The sequence below is a fragment of the Perognathus longimembris genome, chromosome 3 (genome assembly GCF_023159225.1).
Source record: "Perognathus longimembris pacificus isolate PPM17 chromosome 3, ASM2315922v1, whole genome shotgun sequence".
NCBI lineage: Eukaryota > Metazoa > Chordata > Mammalia > Rodentia > Heteromyidae > Perognathus > Perognathus longimembris.
Genome location: NC_063163.1, coordinates 112,934,237 through 112,960,194, shown reverse-complemented (window position 1 = coordinate 112,960,194; position 25,958 = coordinate 112,934,237). Strand labels below are relative to the sequence as shown.

General features: G+C 48.6%; 1 protein-coding gene across 8 annotated transcripts in view; it reads right to left on the bottom strand.

Annotated features, from left to right (window-relative positions):
* The window catches only part of Dixdc1 (DIX domain containing 1), a 62,860-nt gene that overhangs the window by 29,708 nt on the left and 7,194 nt on the right, over positions 1 to 25,958 (bottom strand). For 4 of the 8 annotated variants that reach the window (XM_048343839.1, XM_048343840.1, XM_048343835.1 and 1 more), the window contains exons 3-6: positions 10,143 to 10,350; positions 7,179 to 7,301; positions 3,052 to 3,283; positions 2,380 to 2,487 (exon numbers count right to left, since the gene is read on the bottom strand). In XM_048343839.1, coding sequence (XP_048199796.1) covers positions 2,380 to 2,487; positions 3,052 to 3,283; positions 7,179 to 7,301; positions 10,143 to 10,350 — 671 coding nt within the window. Of the gene's footprint in view, positions 1 to 2,379; positions 2,488 to 3,051; positions 3,284 to 7,178; positions 7,305 to 10,142; positions 10,351 to 12,323; positions 12,739 to 23,638; positions 23,826 to 25,958 lie in introns of those variants that run through there. The other 4 variants (XM_048343837.1, XM_048343843.1, XM_048343841.1 and 1 more) reach the window with 4 other exon arrangements.

The window sequence follows — 25,958 nt, the reverse complement described above, 5'->3', positions numbered from 1 at the left end:
ACAGGAGGACGAGGGGGGTTGACGCGGGGGGGGGGGGAGTTGAGGCCCTGGGTGGAGGGAGACGGGGGTGGGAGGGGCGGGGAGGGACGGGGGTGGGTCCGGAGGCCCGGGATGGAGGGGGACGGGGGTGGGAGCGCCGGGAGGGGCGGGGAGGGACGGGGGGGGGGGTCCGGAGGCCCGGGAGGGAGGGGGAAGGGGGGAGCGCCGGGAGGGACGGGGGGGGGTCCGGAGGCCCGGGGTGGAGGGGGACGCGGGGGGGAGCGCCGGGAGGGGCGGGGAGGGACGGCAGGAGGGGGTCCGGAGACCCGGGGTGGAGGGGGACGGGGGGGGGGAGCGCCGGGAGGGACGGGGGGTGGGGGTCCGGAGGCCCGGGGTGGAGGGGGACGGGGGGGGGAGCGCCGGGAGGGACGGGGGGTGGGGGTCCGGAGGCCCGGGGTGGAGGGGGACGGGGGGGGGGAGCGCCGGGAGGGACGGGGGGTGGGGGTCCGGAGGCCCGGGGTGGAGGGGGACGGGGGGGGGAGCGCCGGGAGCCCCCGCCGGCGGTCCCGGTGCCATCCGCGCGGCAGGGAACCGTGGCTGCCCCCGTCCCTTCTCGGGGACGAGCGCGGGTTCGGAGCCGGTGGGACCCCCGGGGAGGGGAGGACGGCAGGACCGGGACGGGGGCTCGCCCCGGGAGAAGCTCACACCCCCGCCGCCCGGCCTGCCCGCCGCTCCTCGGGCGAGTCCCGGCCCCCTTCGGCTCGGAGGCGGTGGAGAGGCTGACCCGGGGGCTCACGGAGCAACAGGCGGGCGGAGCGGTGCGGGGCCCGGCCGCAGGCGCGGAGGAGGGGGCTGCACCCCGGGGCTGGGGCCCTAGCACCTCCCCAGCCTCCCGGGGGGGGGGGATGGTGGTCACGGAGTCCCAGGACAGGGAAAGGGTGCTGGGTCTCCGGTAGCTGTGACAAGCCCTCCTCTCTCCTAGATCCAGTGGACTGAGCATCCTAGAGAGCTGGGTGAAGGACCGGACCCGTGGGGCCTGCAGACAGGCTGGAGGCAATGGACTTCCCTACAGACGGAAATGCCTCCGGATCCCGCACCAAGTGGAAGCAGTGGTTTAGAACCCCATTGGCAACACGCCATTGCTTCATGGATACAGGTTTTCCGCGCCGGTTGAAGTGGAGATTCATTAAACTGGATGGGTACACAAGCTTCCTAATGGAAGGTACTAAATGGCACTCGACTGAACATTTCAAAACGTTCGTGCATTTTATAAATAAAAAAAAATTGAACCAAGTTACCAGTATATTAAAATGCTGGTAAGTTTCATGGGACCTCAATAAAGTAGGCAGTTGTTTTTTGTTTTTTTCTAATCACAGTAGACCAAAGGGGAGGGGGGAGGGGGGAAATGAGGGAGGGGGTAACAAATTGTACAAGAAATGTACCCACTGCCTTATGTATGAAACTGTAACCCCTCTGTACATCACTCTGACAATAAATAATTATTCAAAAAAATCACAGTAGACCAATAGGCAATTTGGGAGGGGAGGGGAACAGGAAGAATAAGACAGACACCTAAAAATACATGTACAAAATGACTAGACTGAACAGGCTATGCTGGGGTGGGGTAGGACAGAAAACGTCAAGGTCATCATAGCATGAGTTACTTATGATTCAGCACCAAAATTAAGTTGGGGGGGGGGAACCAAAAGGATGTGTTCATACGAGAGTAATCCTTTTCTGCCGCCACACTTGGCACTGACCAGGCAGAGTGCCCTGTTCTGGTCTGTGCACTTGGCTCTAAGGGAGACTGCCTCTCGGCTGGAAGCACAGCGTCATTAGCACACTCACATGCATCCTAATCCGCCACAATTCCCAGACCTGTACATGAACATGGAAACGCGCATGCTGAGACGACACTGCACAATCTCTCTTGTTATGAACGTTACACCGCCGTCTCAGACCCCTAGTTACATACACGCACGCTGGCTTCAGGACAGTGCAATGGAACTGGCTGTCTTAAATACAGGCAGCTGATGAGCTACAGATGCCAACCCACTGGGCCCCCATGTGGTGGCAGGTAAGCATTGGCGCTGGGGCCTGGGACAGCTCACCAGCACCCTACACAGGGGGTGCTGAGGTCTGTTCCCTTAATGCCAAACACATATGAAGGGAAGGAAATGCAGTTTTGTGTGTGTGTGTGTGTGTGTGTGTGTGTGTTGCTGGGGATTGAATCCAGTGCAGGTACACATTTGGCCAGAGCTCTACCATTAAGCTACACGCCAGTGACACCCCTGCCTTACTGGTGTCGTGTTGCTCTTTGAAGTCGAGAACTCGACAAACCCCTAAGAATTCGGCTTTCAGACCAGACGTTGGTAGTGAAGAGCCAAGGGCCACACTCACCTGGAGCAGCTGGACTCGGATGGGGACCTCTGCTGTCCTTCATACTGCTGCACCAGCGCCCGCACGCTCCAGTATGGATTCTCGATCTCCTCGTCCAGGCTGCTGTTCCTAGAGCCAGGGAACGCCAGCAGAGGGGAGGGTCAATCTCAAGTACCAACACCTGGCCACTCTATAAACATAGGAGACAAAACCCTCACTCAAAAGCACTTGACACCGAGGACGACATGAGCACAACCCCTGCAGTGCTGGGGGCTGCGCTCTCCCCGCACAGGTAGACAATCTCTGACCTTCATCCTGACCCTACTCTCCAGGACAGCCGGGCCTTCTGGACACGATCCAGGGCAGGCCTCCCACACTTGGACCACAGCCTCTCTCCCAGGACACAGACACAGACCGAGCCAAGGCACACGTTGAAAACGCAGGCACCAGAGCCAAAGAAGGTACCCACATGGCTCCGTGGCTCCTTTATTTTCTGCTAACAACGGCAACATAAACATCTCGAAAGAACTTTTCTCTTTGGGCGTGTCCTCCCCAGCCCCCATTCTGTGTTCTTTTCAGCAGTGTGGGGCTGGGGAGGAGATATTTTTCCTCTACTCCCCTGTGTTACCTACGAGAAGGAGTCGTCAGCGAGAAGTCAAATTCCAGTTCTCATCCCCACCTTTCCACCCTCACCTCTGTCTGTATCGAAAGACGTCCCGTCCGGACCGAGACATGTCATGGCACACGTCGGCCAGAGCAGCAGCGGCTCCCTGGGCCACAGCCGTGGCGCAGTGTGGTTGGTGACTTTGCAGTGGGGTTCTGGAATCTCGTCCATGGCTCACCGTCCTGTTGGAGCCAGGTTTGAAATGAGCTGCCAAGGCAAGAACCAGCCTCATGATGGACTTCAGGTTTCCTTCCACAATATCTGAAGGAAACAACAGACCAAGAGGGCCCTCAGCAGGGAGCAGGGGCCGCCAGCTTCTGTGTCTAGCACATTACAAGAAGGTAACAGGCGAGCAAAGCAGTCAAAGGTCTGTCTTCACAAAGCCAGGTTCCATGGGAGAGGAAGGTTAAAAAGATTATAATGAGGTTATCGTCAGAACAGTACAGGAATGCAGGCATCCTAGAAGGCTCAAGGATGGATTCCTAAAGGGAGCCGAGACCTGATTGATGGACAGAGTGCTTCAACAGATAGGAGAGAGGGGGGAAAAGAGTAATCCAGGAGAAGGAAGCATAGGTGAGAAACTGTGCAGGACAGAGAGCAACATCCGAGAGCTGTGCTGTCTATATCCAACACGGAGCCTCCAGCCATAGGGGGCTGCTGAGCGTTTTCAATGTCACTTCTCTGAAATGAAATTGTGTAATAGGACTTGCGCTGCATTAAGTGCTTAACACACACGTGTGTGTGTGTGTGCGTGCATGAGTGCACCCACAAGACTATAAAATAGTAATAAGTCAAATAGCTCAATAACTTTTATATTGATCTCATGGTGAATGACAATATTCTGGATGTACTGGGCTAGACAAAGTATTTTAATAAAATTAATTTTAGTTGTTTGTGTTTTACGATGTGGCTTACGTTGTCTAGTGACTCACGTTGTATGTCTGGAATTCTGCACTATGGAGGAAGAAGTGAAAGAAATTCAGCATTAAAAAGAAATAATATGGGCTAATGTGGCTTAGTGGTGAGTGCCTGCCTAGCATGCAAGAAACCCTGGGTTCAATTCCTCAGTACCGCATAAACAGAAAAGGCCAGAAGTGGCGCTGTGGATCAAGTGGTAGAGTGCTAGCCTTGAGCAAAAGAAGCTCAGGGACAGTGCCCAGGCTCTGAGTTCAAGCCCCAGAACTGGAAAGGAAGAAAGGAAGGGAGGGAGGGAGGGAGGGAGGGAGGGAGGGAAGTTAGGAAGGAAGGAAGGAAGGAAGGAAGGAAGGAAGGAAGGAAGGAAGGAAGGAAGGAAGGAAGGAAGGATAAAAGCCAGGCATGGGGATGTACATCTGTAATCCCAGCTACTAAGGAGGCAGAAGTAGGAGGATTGTTTTCTGAGGCCAGCTCAGGCAAAAGCATGAGACCTAGCTGGAGGGCATGGCTCAAGTGGGACACGCTGTCTGGCAGCTATGAGGCCCTTAGTTCAAAACGCCGGTGCACCAAGATCGAGAAGAGAGAAGAAAAGCAAAACGGGAGGAATCAGGGGTTGCAATGGTCATATGGGGCAGGCTGAGCCACAGGGAATGTTCTGGATTTCATCTGAAGGTCCCTCAGACGCAGACTTGTAGCACAGCCAATGTGCTCTTAGATCATTTCTGCCTGCAGTGTGGAAAGCTGAGGGAGGGGGCTAATTAGGAAGCGTATGTGCTTCTCCTGGTAAAAGACAATGATGCCCTGAGTGGCAGTTTCCCTCAAAATAGCCCACTTTACTGGGCCAGATCCCCAAGCCCTCTCCACATGGGGACCAGATCAAGCATACCACTCCACTCTGCATTCTGCCCTAGAAAAAAAGAAAGGAAAGAGGAAAGCAGGCACAAAGAAAAGGGGGGGGGGGTAATAGATAGGATAAAAGCTAATGCAAGGAAATGAGTAACATTCTATTTATTTGACTTCATAGCCCTTCGAATGGGGCAGAGATTGAAAAAGCTTATTTGATACCATTTACCACATGCTCTCAGTATCTGTATGACCCCATCACAGAGGACACCCACAATTCAACATGAAAGAAGGGTCCCCCTGAGCCCTCTTTCTCATCTGACCCACAGGAAGTCAGTCCCCGGCTTCTGACGCTGAAACAGAACCAGCTACAGTCAGTTCTGGAGAATCAGCAAGAGGACCGGGCAGCCTTTGCTTTCTAAGGACACCTACATTGCTCCTTCCTCACAGTGTGGGAAAACTCACCTGGATCGATCCACTGGGCAAGAACGCAGATGCAGTGGCCACCAAGACCCTTCTGTCCTGCCTAGGATGTTCTGACAGAAATAAAACACTATAAAATATTTTTCTTCTAGAAAATGGATGGACTATTTAGGTAATGGAGATCAGGAGGATTGTGGCTTAAGGCCAGCCTAGACAAAAAGTTCTCCAAACACCCGCGGCCCCACATCTCAATGGACAAAGGGGGAGGGGGGAGGGCGTGGTTCAAACTTGTCAGCTCAGCTATCTATCCAAGAAGCTTACATAGGGGAATCAAAGTCCAGTCTGGGGGCTGGGAATATGGCCTAGTGGTAAAGTGCTCACCTTGTATACATGAAGCCCTGGGTTTGATTCCTCAGCACCACATATATAGAAAAAGCCAGAAGTGGCGCTGTGGCTCAAGTGGTAGAGTGCTAGCCTTGAGCAAAAAGAAGCCAGGGACGGTGCTCAGGCCCTGAGTTCAAGCCCCAGTGTTGGCAAAAAACAAAGTCCAGTCTGGCCCGCCCAGGTGAATACTGCCAGATCATACCAGAAGATAGCTAAAGCAAAATGTGTGCTTTGAATTCAAAACCTAGTACCATACAAAAAAGAAGGAGGGAGGCGGGGAGACAGGGAGACAGGGAGCAGGGAGGGAGGGAGGGAGAGAGGGACAGAGAGAGAGAGAGAGAGAGAAAGAGAGAGAGAGAGGAGAGAAGGAAGGGAGGGAGGGAGGGAGGGAGGGAGGGAGGGAGGAAGGAAGGAAGGAAGGAAGGAAGGAAGGAAGGAAGGAAGGAAGGAAGGAAAAAGAAAACTATGGCAAAGGCATAGATTATGCCAAATATGGTAGCTCAAGCCTGTAATCCTAACTACTTGACTCAGGGTTCAAGGCCAGCCTAGGCATAAAAGTTTATGAGATCCCATCTCACTCAGTGATTGGGCATGCTTACACCTGCCTATCATCTCCAGAGATACTGGAAATCACCAGTGGGAGGATCACAGCCCAGCAGGGACAAGTGAGATCCCACCTGAAAAACAACCAACATAAAAAGGAGCCAGAGGCTCAAGTGGAAGAACACCTGAATAGCAAGCACAAGGCCCTGAGTTCAACTGACAGTACAGGGCGCTGGTAGCTCACGCCTGTAATCCCAGCTACTAATGAGACTGAGACATGAGGATCATGGTTCGAAGCCAGCGGGAGCAGGAAAGTCCTTGAGGCTCTTATCTTTGATTATACACCAGAGAACTGGAAGTGGAGAGGTGGCTTAAAGTGGTAGAGCACTATCCTTGAGGGGGAAAAAAAATAGCTCTGCAACAGCACCCAGGCTCTGAGTTCAAGCCCCATGACCAACAACAACAACAACAACAATAAAAAACCCAAAATAATCAGCATAGGTTATAATAATTTGAAATAATTTGAAACCAACAGAACTTGAAAATGCTATTTATCTTCACTGCTGATAAATGAGAATTCTGAGTTAATTTTTGTATTCATATTTAAACAAATTGTATTTAGATAAATGAACAGAGAATTTCTATCTCCACTCAATGCTCCAATCTAATCCATCTCAAGAATATATTTAATCAGGCTGGGAATGTGGCTTAGTGGTAGGGTGCTAGCATGCATGAAGCCCTGGGTTTGATTCCTCAGTGCCATACAAACAGTAAAAGATGGAAGTGGCATGGTGGCTCAAATGGTAGAGTGCTGGCCTTGAGCAAAGGAAGCTCAGGGGCAGTGCCCAGGCCCTGAGTTCAAGCCCCCAGGACTGGCCAAAAAGAACAAAAAGAAGATACCTATCTTTATAGGAAAAAAAAATGAATTCATGGATCTGATTCTATTCCAAGCCACTCAGAGCCCTTGACCCAGGACCAAGGTGCGGAGGCTGCAAGCACCACTGAAGCGGAGTGCGATTTGTCCACCAAGGACATGAAGAACACTGACCTTTAGCCGAAGTCTGGTGCATACGGATCTTTTTGGAGGCCACAAACTGTAGTACCTTCTCCACATTACTCTTCATCTCCTGCTGGTTACTGGGGCTCAACTGTACCCCACTCAGCTTCTCTCCTGCTGTGAGGAGAGAGAAAAGATAGGGTGTCATAGGTAATTTAACAGCCAGGTGCAAGGGGGGGGGGGGATATTTGACATGGTTACTAAATTATTCATAGGTATCCAGGCAAATTAAATCTTGGCGGTTGTACTTTGGATGGGGAAGAGAAGAATGAAAGACTTTTAGAGGACCTTCAAATGTTGATATCTACCTGTGTGCCTGTGACGTTACTGTGTGTGCATTTATTCATTCAATGATTACTCACTGAACACCCACTGGGTGCCGGGCACTGCTCTGGGCATGACAGAGAGAAATGAACAAGTAAATTCCTTCTCTCTCCAAGTTTATATCCATAGAGATGGAGATTACAACCAAGTTTGGTCAATGTTCATATCATTTCAAGAAATGTAGCTGGCTGGGCACTGGTGGCTCATGCTTGCAGGATAAAGAGACTGGTAAGTAAAAGAAAATAAAAAATGCTGATTGGGACATAGAAAGTTAAGGGCTACAAATGAGACCTCCACATGGGGATACTGAATATTCATGTTGGATACTCATGTCTAAGACTCAAGGAAAAGTTAATGGCTAAACAAACAAATTAGAGAAGACACCTTGAGGTTTTGTGTGCATATGCCAGTCCTGGGGCTTAAACTCACAGCCTGGGCACTGTCCCTGAGCTTTTTTTGTTCAAGGTTAGTGCTCTATCACTTGAGCCACAACTCCACGTCCAGCTTTTTTATTTTGAGTGTTTAATTGGTGGTGATGAGAGTTTCATAGACTTTCCTGCCCAGGCTGGCTTCTAGCCTTGATCCTCAGATCTCAGCCTCCTGAGTAGCTAAGATTATAGGTCTGAGCCATTGGTACCATACTGAGGTTATTTCGATATAGCAAAATCTCAACAAAAAGCAGTGTTTAGAGCGGAGCATGTATCTGAGTGGTAGATCTGCTTAGCATACACAGGCCCTGGATTCATTCCTAGCAACACACACACACACACACACACACACACACACACACACACACACAGAGAGAGAGAGAGAGTTTAAAGATCTGGGGGTTGGGAAAAATAAGAATACATTTTCTTACTGTTTCTAGATGTACTGAATACCTCTGGAAAGAAATGTAAGGAATGTTAACACTGGCTGTTTCTAGAATGGAGAATGAGGAGGTGGTGGACAAACAGAGGTAGAGAAAAAGGCTTTGGGCTTCATATCCTTTTGTAGCATCTGGATTTCCTACCAGCCATGTAAATGCAACATTAAAGGTATCAAATGGGCTTTGGAATGGGATGAAAGAAGTTGTACATTTTGGTACTTAGTTATGTGAGCCATGAAGTTGCTTAGCTTCTATAAACGTCACAAATGGAGTAAAACATTAGTATGGGTTGAATATGCCTAACTGATGTGGTGCTCAAAGTTTCCAACTTTGGAGCATTTTAGATTTATTTGGGGATTCATAATATTTAAATGGTAAATGGTTATAGCCAAATATTTCAAAAACATTTTTAAAACACTATGAAATGTGAAATATTTTTGATCCCAAGCATGTTGGATGAGATACACTCAACCTGTCTTTATTCCCATATCATAAATACTCAAAGCAGCAAGAAGCTCAGCTACTCTGACACCAACTAAATACTCAATAAGACTAAAAAGAAAAAAAAATACAAATCCTAGCCGGGCACTGGTAGCTCACACCTGTAATCCTAGTTGCTCCAGAGGCTGAGATCTGAGGATCGTGGTTCAAAGCCAGCCCAGGCAGGAAAGTCCATCTGTGAGATGTTTATTTCCAGTTAACCACCAGAAAATCGGAAGTGGCACTATGGTTCAAAGGGGGTAGCACAAGAGCCTTGAGCAAAAGAGCTCAGGGACAGCACCTAGGCCTTGAATTCAAGCCCCACAATTGACAAAGAGAAAATCTAAAATAAATAAATGAAGCCTCTCTTTCAGCTTGTTTCCTGAATGTAGGACTAACAGCATCGGTTTCCCAAGGGTGTGATGATTAAGTGAAATGAACAAGGTAGAAAGTACTTAATCCTGGCAGCTTTGATTACTACTGCCATGTTATTATTGCACTGAAGAATTCATGAGCTGTCCAACAAGGTATGCACAGAGGCGGGGGCACCGTTACAGACCTTGCTACTCCACACACTTGCACGGCCAGTAAGCTAACAGAACAATAAATGTTTGAGTACCTAGTATGTGTCCTTAGTTAGGGGTCATGGAGAGAAAACGTGTGTGTGTGTGTGTGTGTGTGTGTGTGTGTGTATTGTTACACAGTCCAATCTATACAAAAGGAAAAAGTAGGTAAACACATGGATTTCAAGTAATTACTATTAAGTGAGAGAAATACTAACAAAGTTCTGGGTACATGCCAAGAAGATAAGGCTTGATAGTACCATGTAGTAAGAATGGTGCCCAGGCTCCAGGAGGAACAATTCTTTTATGAAACATCTCTTACAGAAAGGTAGCGTAATTCAGAAAGGTAACAAATTCTGTTTGCCTGGATACTGCTTCCTCGTATAGTCTCAGTTTAGACATAGGTTCTTCTGGCAGGCCCTCATTTAGGCTTCAATTCTTCTGGCAGGCCTTAGTTTAGGCACCATTCCATATAATCAGACATCCCTGCACCCCAAAGATTAGGCAGAGGTTGTTCTTTCTGCCTAGTCTGATTATCCTACCAGAGTACTAAGTACATGAATGGTATTGACTTTAGGCTGGAAGAATCCTGAAAGAACAGGCTCAGCATACACCCAAACATACACAGGGCCATGCACACAGACCACTGAGTAAGTGAGCTGATGGAATATGTTACATCTTCCCTACTTTCATTGCCATATATTCTAAAGAAGAAACAACCTGCTTTGAAGGGCATATGGAGGATAGAGAAGGTCATGTTCTGGTCTATGCTAGCGTCAGAGTCCAGGGCCAACTGACCAACAATCTCGATGAGATATGCCAGGATCACCCCATCCCGGAGATCCTGCCGCAGATCCTGCACAGGCTGCACCGCGGGCCTCTTCTTCAGCTGTGCGTTCACCCAGGCCACGTAGGCCTGGAGCTGTTGCTGGAAAACAGAAAGTGGAAACAAGGGGACAATGACACGTGGTCTATCTCTTACCATGCATCCTCGAAGGCCACCTGAGAGGCAGGACACGGTGGGAAAGAAAGAATAAAGACTGTGTCATGGCCGGGCACCAGTAGCTCACAGCAGTAATCCTAGCTACTCAAGAGGCTGAGATCTGAGGATCATGGTTCAAAGCCAGCCTGGGCAGGTAAGTCTGTGTGATTCTTATTTCCAATTAAGCAACAAAACAGGTGGAGGCGGAGCCATGGTTCAAGTGGTAGAGCATCAGCCTTGAGCAAAACAAGATCAGGGACGGCAGCCAGGCCTGAGTTCAAGCCCCAGACCGCACGCCCAAAAAAGATGGTCATCGATCAGGGTCAGGTTTGGAACACGTGCGCTAAAATTCTCAGTTCAATGGCAATCTTCAGAGCTAAAGATTGACCTGGATGGCTCTGCAGACATAAGTCAGCGGCTAAGTGTCTCAAGGACAATGATCCTGCTTTCCTTGAGGTTTGCTCTGCTGACAGTGAGGAGGGCTGGACCTGGGACCTCAGCCAGTTTTCAGCTGAGTTTTCACTGCTGCCAGTGAAACCCACCACACTCCCCGCGAACAATCCCTCACGCACATAGGCAGGGCGGGCTGTGGCACTCATACAAATGGATCATGCAGAATCAGAGGTTAACAGCAACCCCAGCTCAGAGCTGCCTCTTCCATTGCTGCTCGCTTCGGAGACTTATGTGAAATCATCTCACGGCCAATGCAAGATTTACTCTCCTGAGCCCTTAATCCTAGGATTGCCGCCCAGTTAGTTTTAATCCGTGTTTTTTATTTTGCCAAAGAGGATCTGGTTGCATTAAACTGACACAAAGGAAAGAGTATGCTGAACATTATCACTACTATTTACTTAAGACAAGCAGGTAGAGACATGTGACTAAAGCACCCCAACCTTTGGACAACCTGACATAATCCATTTTATACCTTGAACAGAACATGTATTCAGATGTTTGTTCTAATTATCTGGTCAGGAGATGGGCACTTGTATCTAATTAGCACATGAACAATGTCATAATTCAGGCAGCAGCTCTGTTCAGCAGTCCAAGACCCTGAACCTAAAAATTAAGTTCCAGGGCTAATTGTATTAAATTCTAATTTACTTAAAGTACAGCTGGTCTCCAAGTCCCAAGTACTTCCTTAATGAAATGAAGTTGGAAATTACTCCTTCACTGCTTCCTGATCTTAAATTAAGGCGACATTAGTTTTGCTCTCTGTTGATTTGTGGGAATAAATAAAGTCATCGAGAGAGTGTGCTAAGGCAATAATGCATCAGCCACTAACAAACTGCAGGCAGTGAATGATCAGGAGGAGACGAGGGAAGCAGTTAATATGTACTGCACAAAACTAGGCACTATTTGTGGTGTTTTACACATGTTTTAAGTAGTTCACGAATGCCTGGCACAGAGCCTGACATACAACTGAGGCTTACTAAATGGTCGTTATTGTTGACATCAGCATTCAATATGATCCTCAAAAAAAAGCACTACAGAGTGTGCACCTGCGCGCACGCACAAATACACTACAGAATCAACATTATGTTCATTTTACAGTAAGTTTTGAGAAGGTATGTAATTTGTCCATTGTCCTCATAGCTGGGACATAGCAGATCTGGTTTTACAACCCAGTAAGTGGGAATCTATGCAATTATCAGGGGCCTCTTGCTACCCAGCTCACCCTACAGAACACACAAGGCTGCATCTTCTGCCTAACATGGGCTGGACACCATCCTCGGGCAAGGTAGGACCATCTAAAGCAAACCAGGCACAGGGAACCTCAAGAGTGAACCAATCTGGTCTGAGAAAAAGAGGTTGAGACTAGAAAAGGCGTCGAGAGTAACAGCAGAAATATGAGTACTTGGCTTATTGTAAAAGTCCTAACCAATTTCCCTACAATAGTAGTAATATCACCATCAGCTCACCCTCCATACATGGCTCTTCCATTATCCTCAAGATAAAATCCAGTCTCCCCAGCTGTCATTCAGGTCAGCCATGGGCGGGCCTTTGCCTGTTCTCCAGCTTCACCTCTAACCCTCTGTGCGCTGTCCAAAGCTATGCGCATTCTCCAAAGGCACCGTACTTTTCTGATACTGTACCTCTTTCTATCTGATATCCCTTCTTAAGTCCTAACTCAAGCATTACCTTTCCCAGAAGGCTTTTCCTAGTCCTCTTACAAACCTGACTCCTGGAGGGTTTATCGCGTGACATAAAATCAGTCCAACAGTACGTTGAGCACAAGCACTACCTACACTATGTCACAGGGCTAGGAAGAGCCCCATGCCCTCAAGAAGCAGGAAAGGAATGGAAGAAAAAGGAGAAACTTGCAGGCTGATAAAAGAAAATGCTAGGAGCTGGTAATGTGGCTTAGTGGTAGAGTGCTTGCCTAGCACGCATGAAGCCCTGGGTTTGATTCCTCAGTACCACATCAACAGGAAAGCCGGAAGTGGCGCTGTGGCTCGAGTGGTAGAGTGCTAGCTAGCCTTAAGCAAAGGAATCTTAGGGATAGCATCCAGGCCCTGAGTTCAAGCTCCAGGACTGGCAAAGAAAAAAAAAAATGTAAAAGCTACAGTGGGCTGCTTGGAGGCTGAGAGTCTGAAGCCCAAGCTTAAGGGAAGGAGAGGTCTTGAAGGAGAAAAGGAAGCTAAAGGGTGACCCCCAAAGGAGTTAAGATCTGAAATCCCTGCAAAGTTACATCAGTTCAGCATTGTTTGACACAGTAACAGGTGTTCAACGTGTATTTGATTGAATTGTTTCATCAGATGATTGCAAAAGTTAATTGTGCAAGGATAGTCTAGAAGAAGTACTTTTCATTAGGTCATGACAATTTCTACTTAAGGAACCATAGCCTTCCTGTGGCTATAAAGGTTCATTGTCTGTGATGCAAAACTGTCTATGATTAGAAGTTCCTTGCCACAGGGCTGGGAATATGGCCTAGTGGCAAGAGTGCTTGCCTCCTATAATGAGGCCCTGGGTTTGATTCCGCAGCACCACATATACAGAAAATGGCCAGAAGTGGCGCTGTGGCTCAAGTGGCAGAGTGCTAGCCTTGAGCAAAAAAGAAGCCAGGGACAGTGCTCAGGCCCTGAGTTCACGGCCTAGGACTGGCCAAAAAAAAAAAGTTCCTTGCCACAGTTTTCATGCACATTCGCCACAGCTCTGGTCCTTTCCTCAGCACAAACAATAATATCACCTTACTAAACACCTATTCTGTTCACGATGTACGGGGCTCTAGTTAGTGACTGGTGGAGCCTTGTCTAGCATACTTGAGGCTCTTGGCTCCATCTTCTGCACCACAACTACCAAAAATCAATCAACAGGGCTGGGGATATGGCCTAGTGGAAAGAGTGCCTGCCTCATATACATGAGGCCCTGGGTTCGATTCCCCAGCACCACATATACAGAAAATGGCCAGAAGTGGCGCTGTGGCTCAAGTGGCAGAGTGCTAGCCTTGAGCAAAAAGAAGCCAGGGACAGTGCTCAGGCCCTGAGTTCAAGCCCCAGGACTGGCAAAAAAAAAAAATCAATCAACAACTATGCTAGGTCCTTTAAACATTTTCCTTTAATGTTAATTTTCCAGGGAGATGTTATTGTCATCTGCTGTGTGGACTGGAAACTGAGACTCAAAGTAAGGTCACCCAGATAGCGAGCCAGAATAAGGGGTTCCGATTTCCTTCTCATGCTCAAGTTCTTTCCACACCTACACGAAAGCATCTCTGAGATTTAGATGATGTCACTGAAGCCTTCAGGATGCACCTGAATCGAAGCCACCCTTCCACTACACTTAGTGCTTGAGTCCCTCATTAGTAGTCTACACAACGTGGAAACAAGGACTCATGTAGAGATCTACCCTACGTGGTTGTGGAAGACTAAAGCAGCCTCAGCAGCTTGGAAACCAGCTTGGAAAAGCAGATGCCCAGCTCCTTCCCATCCCTACCAAGTCAGAACTTCTATTTTAACACCATCTCCTAGGGATTTATAAGCACATGTAAGTGTGAAAACACAACTCACCCACTGTTTCCACATCTGGCTGTCCACTGAGAACAAAGGAGGAGCTGAGGATATAGCTCTGGGTTAGAGCACTTGTCTAGCATGCACGAGGCTCTGGGAGTCCATCCCCAGCTTCCCCAACACACACACACACACACACACACACACACACACACACACACACCTCGAAGGAAACTTTTCAGAAGCACACCTCATCCCTGTACATTGTAAAAAAAATAACTCTAATATCTATATATTGTTCTTCTGACTCAATTCTCCTTAGGTTCGTCCCTTTCTTTTCCACTCCTTTCTGTTGTGACTACACTACTCATTGACAATATAGTTAGTCTTGTTTGCTACTGTTTAGAGTTCTCCACCACATTCTAGAACACTATCACATTCTAGGACACTATCATAGCTCTAAAAGTTAAAGCTAAAGCTAGGCGCTGGCAGTTCACCTGTAATCCTAGCTACTCAGGAAGCTGAGGCATGAGGATCACAGTTCAAAACCAGCCAGGACAGTGAAGTCCATGAGACTATTATCTCCAATTAACCACCAAAGAAAGCCAGAAGTGGAGGTGCGGCTCAAGTGATAGAGCACTAACTTTGAGCAAAAAAAAAAAAACCTCAGAGACAGCGGCCAGGCTATGAGTTCAAGCCTCAGGATTGGCAAAAGGAAAGAAAGAAGATAGGAAGGAAGGAAGGAAGGAAGGAAGGAAGGAAGGAAGGAAGGAAGGAAGGAAGGAAGGAAGGAAGGGAGGGAGGAAGGAAGGAAAAGCTATAAATAAAAATTTTTAAAAGAGGTATCTTTCCATTACTCTCCCTACCTCCTTCCCTTTGCTGCATTCTTTGTACCCTATTTCCATCTATATCCTACAAATAAACCAACTCATGGATCTCCTGTTGCCTGCCCACTCTGCACTGGTTAACAGAGCTCTTCCTCATTTATTCTTCCAGCACAGAGTACTTGATTATGGGGATTCAACCACACTCTTATATATGGTATTTGGGGGACTTTTGAGGGGTGGGGTTGTATTGACAAACACTGCTGCAATCAGTAACTTTGCACACAGGTGTCTCCGTGTTGAGTGATGTTCAGCTTCAGGGTAGATTCCAAGATGAGATTACTGGGTCAATTGTCAGATGCTGCCAAACTTGCCACCACAATGGAGTGCCTATTTTCCCATAGTCTTATCCACTGAACATGCTTTATGCTAATTTTTGCCAATGTGATAGAAAGGAAATTATGCCTTAGTGTTGCTTAGCCCAAATTGCTTTTTAGTAGGGCTGGAAATCCATAATATATCTTTGCCTTTTATCTTTTTTTTACATCCATATGAATTGTTTGTTCCTGTTTTTTTCCACATTTTTCTATCAAAGTGTTCAGCCCTCTGCCCCTTACTGCCTCCATATCTAGTTTTGTTACAAATGTCAGCCTTTTGTTTTTAATATATGTTGCAGTTCATGAGTAGGCATTTTGTTTACGGTGGGTTTGGGCCTTGAAAAGGATTTTATTTTTATTAAAACGAAGTGAATTGATATTTTAAAGCCTATGAGATAAAAGAAAAATTTACCCATTTTATTCTAGTTCTTATATGGTCACTTGTACTGTTACTTTTTTTTTTTTTTGCCAGTCCTGGGCCTTGGACTCAGGGCCTGAGCACTGTCCCTGGCTTCTTCCCGCTCAAGGCTAGCACTCTGCCACTTGAGCCACAGCGCCCCTTCTGGACGTTTTCCATATATGTGGTGCTGGGGAATCGAACCAAGAGCTTCGTGTGTAGGAGGCAAGCACTTTTGCCACCAGGCCATATTCCCAGCCCTGTACTGTTACTTTTTGGGAGTTAAACTAGTAGGTTTTTGTTTAGTTTCCTTCTCTTGGTCTTATTTTTTAAATTATAACTATGTAAAACTCAGAGAGAGAGAGAGAGAGAGAGAGAGAGAGAGAGAGCGAGTGCACCACCCAGACACTGGGACTTTCTGAGCTCTTTCTCCTTCCTTCCTTCCTTCCTTCCTTCCTTCCTTCCTTCCTTCCTCCCTCCCTCCCTCCCTCCCTCCCTCCTTCCCTCCCTCCCTTCCTTCCTTTTGCTCAAGGCTAGTACTCTACCACTTGAGCCACAGCTCTACTTTGGGCTTTTTAATTAGAAATATGAGTCTTGTAGATTTACTGCCCAGACTGGCTTCAAACGGGGACCCTCAGATCCTGAGTAGCTGAGCCACTGGTACCCAGCAAAACCAACTGTTCTAAATAGGGAAAAGCATTCTTCTCCAGCCAGAGTTGGGGTTCAGAGCTCAGCTGACTTAGCTTCATTCTCCTCCATCTTGAATCCTCCCCCCTCTCCAACTCCCCAACCTCCTCCCTGTATTCTGGCAGCTAAAGCAAATTTTTGCGAGTTTTCTGGTAGCAGTTCAAAACAAACCAAAAGAAAAAGAATAAAAAAAAAGAAGTACGCACCAAGAAACAATTGTATTTTGTTTCCTTCTAGTACTATCATTTTATGAGTCCAATATTAAGAGTAGACAAGATACAACAGGTTCAGTACAACAGAGATATCTAGAACATGAAGAGTATCTTGAACATGCCTGCCATTGGTCTGTTTCCAAGAACTGCTGGAGAGGAGTGGGGGGGGGGCAGGGGGGAAGACCATGACGGATTCCAGCTGGGCCTGGGTGGGCGTAGCTAACTCTCTCTGGGGTAGCTGGCTGGCTGACTGACTTCCTGTCTCAGAGGACATATCCCTCTGTAACCAGTGGTGGGCAGGGGACTGGGCTGCTATCACTTGCTCCACAGCCATAGTTGATTGTTCTACCTAAATTGATTAGTCAACAAATCCCTGGAATGTTTTGCTGACATTCTGGACTTGAATCAGTCTCTCCTCCACCTCCCACCTCCAGCTCCCTCTCTCCCAAACCAAGCTGTGAGAATCAAAACCTAGATGCCGCCGTGAGCCAGGCTGCCAAGGCAAGAACGAGAAGCTCCTGGAGACGGAGACAGACAGACACAGAAAGACGTGGCGAACAGGGACAGAGAACAGGGGGAGCCAACCCTGCCCGTGTTTGAGTTCTCAATGTTCTCTATGCCTCACATTCTGCAGTGCCCTGCCCTTTCTGTGGTTTCTTTTTTTCAGATTTTCCTTGGATTCCATGAGTCAGTAAGTTCCATTTCCTACCTCTTCTAGTTCAAGTTTGGTTCTGGCAACTTACAATCATTTTTTTTTTCTTCTTAAGGCAAGATGATACATACTACGTTGGTAAAAGTATAGAACTAATGTCAACCATGAGAGATGCTTCTACAATAACTGAGGATTTTTACTAATGCTCTGGTCCAGTGTGAGGAATGGATGTGAGCTGGCTGGGCAGGGTTCTGGCTGGATGAGACTGGATCCCTCCTCACAGACACCTTCACAGACACCGCATGTTATCCTACAATTGGGGGTCACAACTCTTCTAGTACAGACAGTTCTTCATGTTCTTCATGTGGGCAGGAATGTTGACCTTGAAAGCTTTCTTGCCGCCAAATGTAACTTTCCTTCTTCTTTTATTTATTTATTTTATTTTATTTTTTTACAAGATCTGTTCTTCACTCCAAACACAACTTTGTAAAACCAGCCTAGGCTTTGAACTGCCTCTAAGACTCGAGGTCAGGGGGAATTCCTTCGAGGGACCTGCTTGGTTAGAGTTGCACGAGTCCTGGGTGGGTTTCACCAGGGAAGCCCTGGGACCTCTTGGCCCCAGCAGGCTGCTCCTTTCTGGGAAACCGGAGCGGCTCCGCTTTTGTGTAGCGCTGGAGATAGTTGAGACAGGAATGAGCGGCTCCGCTCTTGGCTTTTGTGTAGCACTGGAGATAAATGAGACAGGAATTGTGGGGGGGGGGGGGGGCGTTGAGCAGGAAGGCAGTTGGCTTCACAATGAAATCAGATACCTGTTTAGAACTCACAGGCCCTCCTGCAGCAGCAGGAGACCACATGGGGGTCAGAGCTCCTCAGTTGCCCGAGAAACAGGGCTGGAAGTGTGGAAGTCTTGTTATGACTGGCCTACATGCTCCCCACGCCCCATTAACCCTTTCAGGCCTTTACTGAACCAGGTAAAGTTCTTTCTTCATTGTAGCTGGTGGTTAGTTAGGTTAAAAAAAAATTAAGTGCATAAGAAAACAATATCATTAACTTTCTTCTTCCCATGAACAGGGCTTCCGGTCTAAGGATAATGTGTCAGAAAATGAAGAGCTAAAATGTTCTGAAAAATATCACTTCCTATCCTTAATTTTAAGGGTTTCTTTTTTTTTTATTAGTTGTAAGTTTCCCAAAGTATCTTTGACGGTCCATGAATCCATGCTACATTAGACATTCGATAAATGCATAGAAATGCATGGACAGATGACCACTCTTAGTCCAGGGTATCCCTTGTCCTAGACACGGAGCACACTTCTAACCCCAGCCCCTACCCAAGCCTGGCCACTTGACGCTACCTCGGTGAGCACTTGCGTGAGCACTGGCTCACAAACAGCAGCGCATTCAGAAAAAGGTCAGTTTTCAGTCTTTGGTCTGAGGAACCCGGACAATAAGGCCAGTCATGGCAACTGAAGCATTGCTAGTGCTTCCCAGACCCTTGAAGCAGCCCAGGGCCGTGGCACCTGGCAAGCAGTACCCTGCCACTATGCCACACACCCAGCCAGCACCTCACACAGCAGGAGGACCACAAGGCTTCCCCACAGCGCTGGGCCAGGGAGCATCTGTTGAGCTGGCATTGGCTCCCGTGGGAACAAAGCCAGGAACCTAAGGAGCAGGATAGAAATCAGTTTGCATAGAAGAAACAGGAGCAGCAGCAGCAGCAGGGCCAGGTGCCAGTGGCCTGTAATCCTAACTACACAGAAGGCTGTAATCTAAGGATTGTGGTTCGAAGCCAGCCTGGGCAGAAAAGTCCCTGTGAGACTTATGTCCAATGAACCACTCAAAGGCTGGAAGCTGCACTTTGGAGGGCACCTTGAACAAAAGAGCTCAGGGACAGAGCCCAGGCCCTACAGGAGTTCAAGCCTGACCAAAAAAATAAAATAAAAGACTTAGCAGGCCTTTGATTCTGTAGAAAAGCACAAGGGATTTGCTGTGGAAGTGTCTGGAAGCCTCCTGTGGATCCCGAGATGGGACGGTACTCCACCGAGAAGCACGCCGCCCTCAGGAGCTATGCTCAGCCCCGCCGCTCCAGTGGCCGGTACTCCACGCTCCCCTTAGTGGGATGAGGCCTGACGAAGGCTCAAGCGCCATTTCTCAAGGGCTGCCAAGCATTATTTTTTTTTTTCCAGGCACGGTCTTGCTATGTTGCCGAAGGCACTCTCCAATTCACGGGCCCAAATGATCTTACTGCTGTGACCTCCTGAGAAGCTGCGACCACAGGCATATGCCACTGCATGCAGCCAAAGAGACGCATCTTCGTGTGGAGTTTCCATTTGTATTTTTCTACCAAGAGGAAACCCAGTAGAGAAAACTTGCCATGTCATATATCCCAAAAGGTGAAGACTCAGACAAACTGATTTCCTGTCAGGCAACCTTTTCATAAACCTTTCCACCATGTCTACCCTCTTAGGTGTTCACTTCAAAGTTCACTCTTCTCCACAGGCGAGATTTCTGTATTACCACAAGTATGATACTCTGAGCATTTACTTATTTTTTCAGCATAATTTTATTGTTGCTATTAAGGTGTTTTACAGAGGGGTTACCATTTAATAAGTCAGGTAATGAGTACATTTCTTTTGTGGACAATGTTACCCCTTCCTTTGCTTTTACATTTGCTTTCTTTGTCTTTGGTGGCCTGTGAGTTCTATTAGGGCACAGACTCTGTCATTTGACTTCTATTTTCAGAGGCTGGCATGAGGCCTGGTAAACACAGTAATTCAGCAAATGTCTAGTGAGTGCTTGCACGCATATACCAGAATAGGGGAGAAAATCCTAGCTTTAATGAGCAAGAAGGTTGGTAAATATTTAGTGATTTTCATTATATCATTAACTAGAAGTTATTCTACAACCGCCCACAAACATTATTTCTTTATGATATTAAGCATCCTATTATGTTCTGGCTTTCTATGTTAATCCCTTGGAAGCAGGAACTGAATTGAGTGTTTTTCAACACCCACGCAATAAAGGGCTGATTCCTAAATGAATGAATGCTACTGGCCAAATCCTATTACAATCTGAGCACTATCAAAACCTTCCAATGCAAACATTAAAGTCTTTTAAAGAAAGTTCAGTCATCAGAAAAAAACAACAACACTGGCAGAAATTCATCTTGGCACATTAACGAAGGACCATGTTCATATAACACCAATAATCAACTGGCAAAGAAAACAAATAGCTTTGAGGCAGATGCAGAATGGGGAAATGGTGAACTACAGAAAACCCATCACAGAAGAGAACGAGGATGCAAGTTTCCCAGTCTTAAGGATAATTCCCAACAAAACCAACTATGTAGATATAAGGAGGTTATGTTAACATCACTGATGAGGATGGATTCTGTGAATTAGTTGCCAGGCAGACAGGTTCAATGAGTGGAAGATACAGAAGAAAATTCTGTGTGTATAATTGTACACAGTATCATATGAATTGAGAACAGAGGCCAAGAGTGGGTAGGGGAGAGAAGCTTTGATTCAGAGGGCCGGGATTCTCTCTGCTGCAGGGTTCTCTTATAATTAACCAATTAGGGCTGTAGCTCTTAGGGCAGTTTTTTTTCTGCCACAGAGAATGAGGTCACAGCCCCTCACCACACAGACCTCTAAAGCATCGAGGTGATGAAGGAAGCTTCAGATATGGATCATTCCCAGGAGGGGACTGAATACATGTGTAGTATTCATAGCCTCAGTAAAAAGTGTCCCAGAGGAATTAAAAGTGTATTCTGATGCTGGCTTTTAAGCCCTATTTACATCATATCTCATGACTCAAACCAAAGGGACTGAGTATGACTAGATCTATTAAGGAACCTCGGAGCCTGAACTAGGTCAACCAGAGCCCCACTAACTCTGAAGTAACCGGTCACACCACTATTCAGTGACACAAAAGAAGATTCTGTCTGCAAAAAGAACTCTTTAATGAAATGGATTATCTATGGGAAAGAATTATTTGAAACTGTAAAGGACCACTCAAGTTGAACATATCCGTGTTTTATTAGGTAGATGATGTTAATTTTTCAGAAACATCAGAAGTGCTTACTGGCTTTCCCAAATCTAGTAACAGAGGGGGAACAGATATACACTGGTCTGCAGAAAGGGTAGAGGAAAGTTTATGGGATGGGTAGGAAAATCAAGTCATCAGCAGGGAAAAAAGGCGCTACTGCCTAATTCTGGGATGGAATTCATGGTAAAGTTGTACGTTTGTTTTCAGGAAAACTCTCCCACTCTCCCCATCTCCCTTGTTCTGGAAGAACTGGAGGTGAGTGGGTATTTACAGATCGGCCATGGAAAACATAGCTACGCCTCCTTGTTCATGTGGCCCTTCTACTGAAAGATAGAGAAGAGGTGAAAATGAGCAGAAAACATGGACCAGGGCTAGCACTGTGCTGGTTTTCTCCTCCTCATCAGACACTGAGTCCTGATGCCTAGGAGAATCATTAAAAGGGAGGAAGCCACAAGAAGACCAGATAAGCCCCTGCCACCGACAGTGGACACATCAGACTAAGGCAGCTAAGGACAGGGGGGCGACGTAAAGGCAGAGAGGGAGAATAGAGGAACCAGGAACATGGGAAGCCCTCCTGGCTTTTCTATATCTCAACTCTCAGCCGGTAACTCTCTTTGTTAGCAATCCTTTAAATGTGTTCAGACAGGAACAGTGCAAAGCTGAGGAGCCCTGCAGTGCAGGCAGGATGCAAGCTCTGCCCTTCAATGAAGGTTGTGACACCCCTCAGCCAAAGGAAAATTCCAACATAGTTGGCTAGGCTGGGACAGCATTTCTGCAGTTTTTCCTCTCTGGGTCAGGAACAAGGCTGGGGAACAGGGGCCAGGGATGGGGAAGGCTCGAAGGCAGGTCAGAACTGCAAGACTTCCTAATGAGAAACAGAAATCCAGGAAACAGTCTGTCCTGCAGCTGTAGAAAAATCGCATGCACTAATTCACAAGACTGATTTCCTCTGGAGAAAAGGGGAGAGAGGAGTGGGAGGACAAAGGTGCTTCCATCTTGCCTGACATGTTCACATTGCGGAAGAGAATTCAGGTGGGGTGTTGCTCAGGGATGCAACATGTGCTAGGCGTGTATCAGGTGCTAGGTTTAAACCCCACCACCCAAACAACTGTTTTGCTCTTGTTTTTAAACTTAAAGAATCGGAAGGGCTGAGGGGTGTTGCTAGCTCAGTGGTAGAAACTTGCCTAGCACCCCCCAAGGCCCGTGGTTCAATATTGAGCCCAGAAACAAAACAAAAAGAAAAACTTGAATTTAAGATGGGTGGAAAGAACAGGAGAGGGGAAAGAGGGCACAAGGTACGGCGTAGGTCTCCCTGGATGTTCGGGTGAGACCCAGAAGCAGGAGGAAACAGAGAGAGCAAACGGCAAGGGGGGGAAGGGTCTCCAGCCAGATAGAAGAGGAGAAAATAGCAGGAGAGGATGCGGCCCTGGCCCATCCTACCTGGCAGATCTGAGGCTGGCTTGTGGGGGGTCAAAATGCTGGCTTCCTGAACAGGGCCCAGATGCCACGGCCCCTCTTTCCAGCAAGCTCTGAGCCCGCCATGTCCCCGGTTGGAAGGCATCTACGCCCGGGGTTGAGCCAGGCGCGTGGGGGGGGGGGGCCTTCCTGGGGCCCATCGCGGTCGGCGCTCCCCTCCCCAAACTTTCCGCCCAAACCAGGACACCCCACCCTCCCTGGCTCAGCTGGTTAAGCGCCCCGAAATAGAGGGAGCCCTTACTCCCGCCTTGTCTCCAGGGCCTCCCCGAGGGTTTCCCGGGGCGGGTGGGGGGGGGGGGGGAAGAACCTCGGGGCGCGTGGAAGGAGGTGGAGCTGGGAAGCCGGGCGCCCCGGCCCCGGGCGCGGGGGGTGGGGTCCCCGGGGTGGCCCCCCCCCCCGCCCGCTCTGCGGGAGGCCGGCAGCCCGCGGAGATCCCCGCGCTCCCGCAGCCCGCACCACGCCCACCGCCTGGGCCCTCCCCCCCCCCACACACACACCGTGGGCTCCGCAGACGGCTCGCCCCGGGGGTCCCCGGGAGGATGCGGGCTGTGGATGGGGAGACCCAGCCCGGATGCCGGGCGGGGTGGGGGGGGCGCGGGGAGGGGCGGGCGGGACGGTTACCTCGGTGAAGCCCTCCTGCAGGACGTCCAGGAGGCTCCCGCGGGCCAGGCAGGCGAGCATCGTGTCCGCCGGGGTCCCCGGGCCGGGTGTCCGCCGGGCGCCCCCGCCCCTCGGCGCACAAAGGCTCGGGGCCCCGCGCACGGGGGAGGCTCGGCGGAGTCCCGCACGCCACTTACTGGGAAGCTGGACCCGAGCCGGGGCCGCGGCTTGCACTGGGCATGCTCGCGCGGGGCCTCTGGTGGCGGGACCCGGCGCTGTCCTGGTTCCCATGGAAACAGCGGGGCGCGCGCGGGGCGCGGGGCGCGGGGCGCGGGCGGGCTCGGCGGGCCAGCAAGCGCACGCGCGCGCGCGCACACGCACACACTTGACACACAAGGCGTGGTGCCAGCGTGTGCATGTGTTTGCAATCACACACGCACCAGGCTTGCAGTACGCGCAGCATGCATGCACACACACTGACACAAGAGGCCATGCAAGCATGTGCGTGTGGTATGGGCTTGCAGTCGCGCGCGCACACACACACACACACACACACACACACACACGCTGCACTCCACCACCAGGTGGGTGAGAAAACAAGTAGATCATAGGATTTTCTTTTTCCTTCCTTCCAGACTACGGGAAAAACAGCAGCCCTTTTGCACAAGGGGCCGAGAGTGATGCCAGGCTAAACAGGAAGACACAGAACGGGAGACCAACAGAAAAGAAGAGGCGGGAGGCTGGGAGGGTAGAGGGATAGTTTCTAGCTACAGTGGAATACAATTAATACAATGGTGTGGTATCAGTGCACACAGGACCACAATGGCAACAAAAACATCAAAGATAAACTGAGCACTACCAAAGCTTTACTGAAATGTGTTTTTCCCCCTTTTATTTTTTTTTTTTTTGCCAGTCCTGGGGCTTGAACTCAGGGCCTGAGCACTGTCCCTGGCTTCTTTTTGCTCAAGGCTAGCATTCTGCCACTTGAGCCACAGCACCACTTCTGGCTTTTGCTATATATGTGGTGCTGAGGAATCGAACCCAGGGCTTCATGTATAGGAGGCGAGCACTTTACCACTAGGCCATATTCCCAGTTCCCCCCCTCCCCTTTTTTTAAATCGCTGCATAAAGCTTAAGTCCTCACCTGACATGGTAGCCTACACCTGTAATTCCTATTCAGGGGAGGCTGAAAAACATTTCGGGTTGACAGTTTGAGGCCAGCCTGGGCTCCAGAGCTAGGCCTTGTGTCCCCTCCCCCTCCCCAAAAAAGTAAAACTTAGATTTCTGTGAGGTTTTGTTGTTATTTTAAGTAGAGTTTGTTCTGAGCTATAACAAGGCTTGTAATGCAGGGCCTTGAACCTGCTAGGCTGGCACTTGCTCTACCATCTGAGCCATGCCTGTATCTCTTTGTGTGTTGTTATTTTGCAGCTGGGATCTCACTCTCTGCCCTGGAAAGCCTAGACTGTGATCCTCCTGTTTATGCCTCCCTATGTAGCTGAGATGAAAGGCACACCACCATTCTCAGTAGACTTGTGGTCTACTGTCCTTTTGGGGGCACTCTGCCCTCAAGAAACCCTTCAGATCTCTGCTGTCCAAGTAGCTAGGCTTGAGCCACTGTGCTTTGTGCTTCCTAGGCAGGCACTCTCCCATTTGAACCACAGCTCCATACCCAAGTGGATTTTAATTAGAATTTTTATTTTGCTGTGGTTTTTGTTTTGTTTTGTTTTGTTTTTGCCAGTCCTGGCGCTTGGGACTCAGGGCCTGAGCACTGTCCCTTGCTTCTTTTTGCTCAAGGCTAGCACACTTCCACTTGGGCCACAGCACCACTTCTGGCTTTTTCTATACATATTTGGTGCTGAGGAATCGAACCCAGGACTTCATGCACACTAGGTAGGCACTCTACCACTAGGCCACACTCCCAGCCCCTGTTTGTTGCTGTTTTTACAGAAAAAAAAGGCCTGATACATTTGATAGAGCTAGGTAAACGCTGCTTCAAATGAAGCAGCGTTATTTTTCTTTGTGACCATGTTTGAAATCACAGTTTTGACTAATTTCTGTTATGAATACTAGTCTGATGTGTCATGTCCAGTGCTAGAAAAACTGGAAGCTGAAAGAACATCCATGTTATATTGTGCCTTGTGAGGCCAGATGGAGGGGAAGAATTTACAGATAGTTAAGGCTCAGAGAAGGTCAGAGTCTAGCCCAAGGACAGTGACAGACAGTTTAAGAAGCCAGGACACTATGTATGCTCAAACCTCCCTTAGCACCTTAGCAAGTAAAGTCAGTAAAGAGTCTTAATGAATCTTACTGAACCTAATGAACACCTTCCTTAGATCACTAG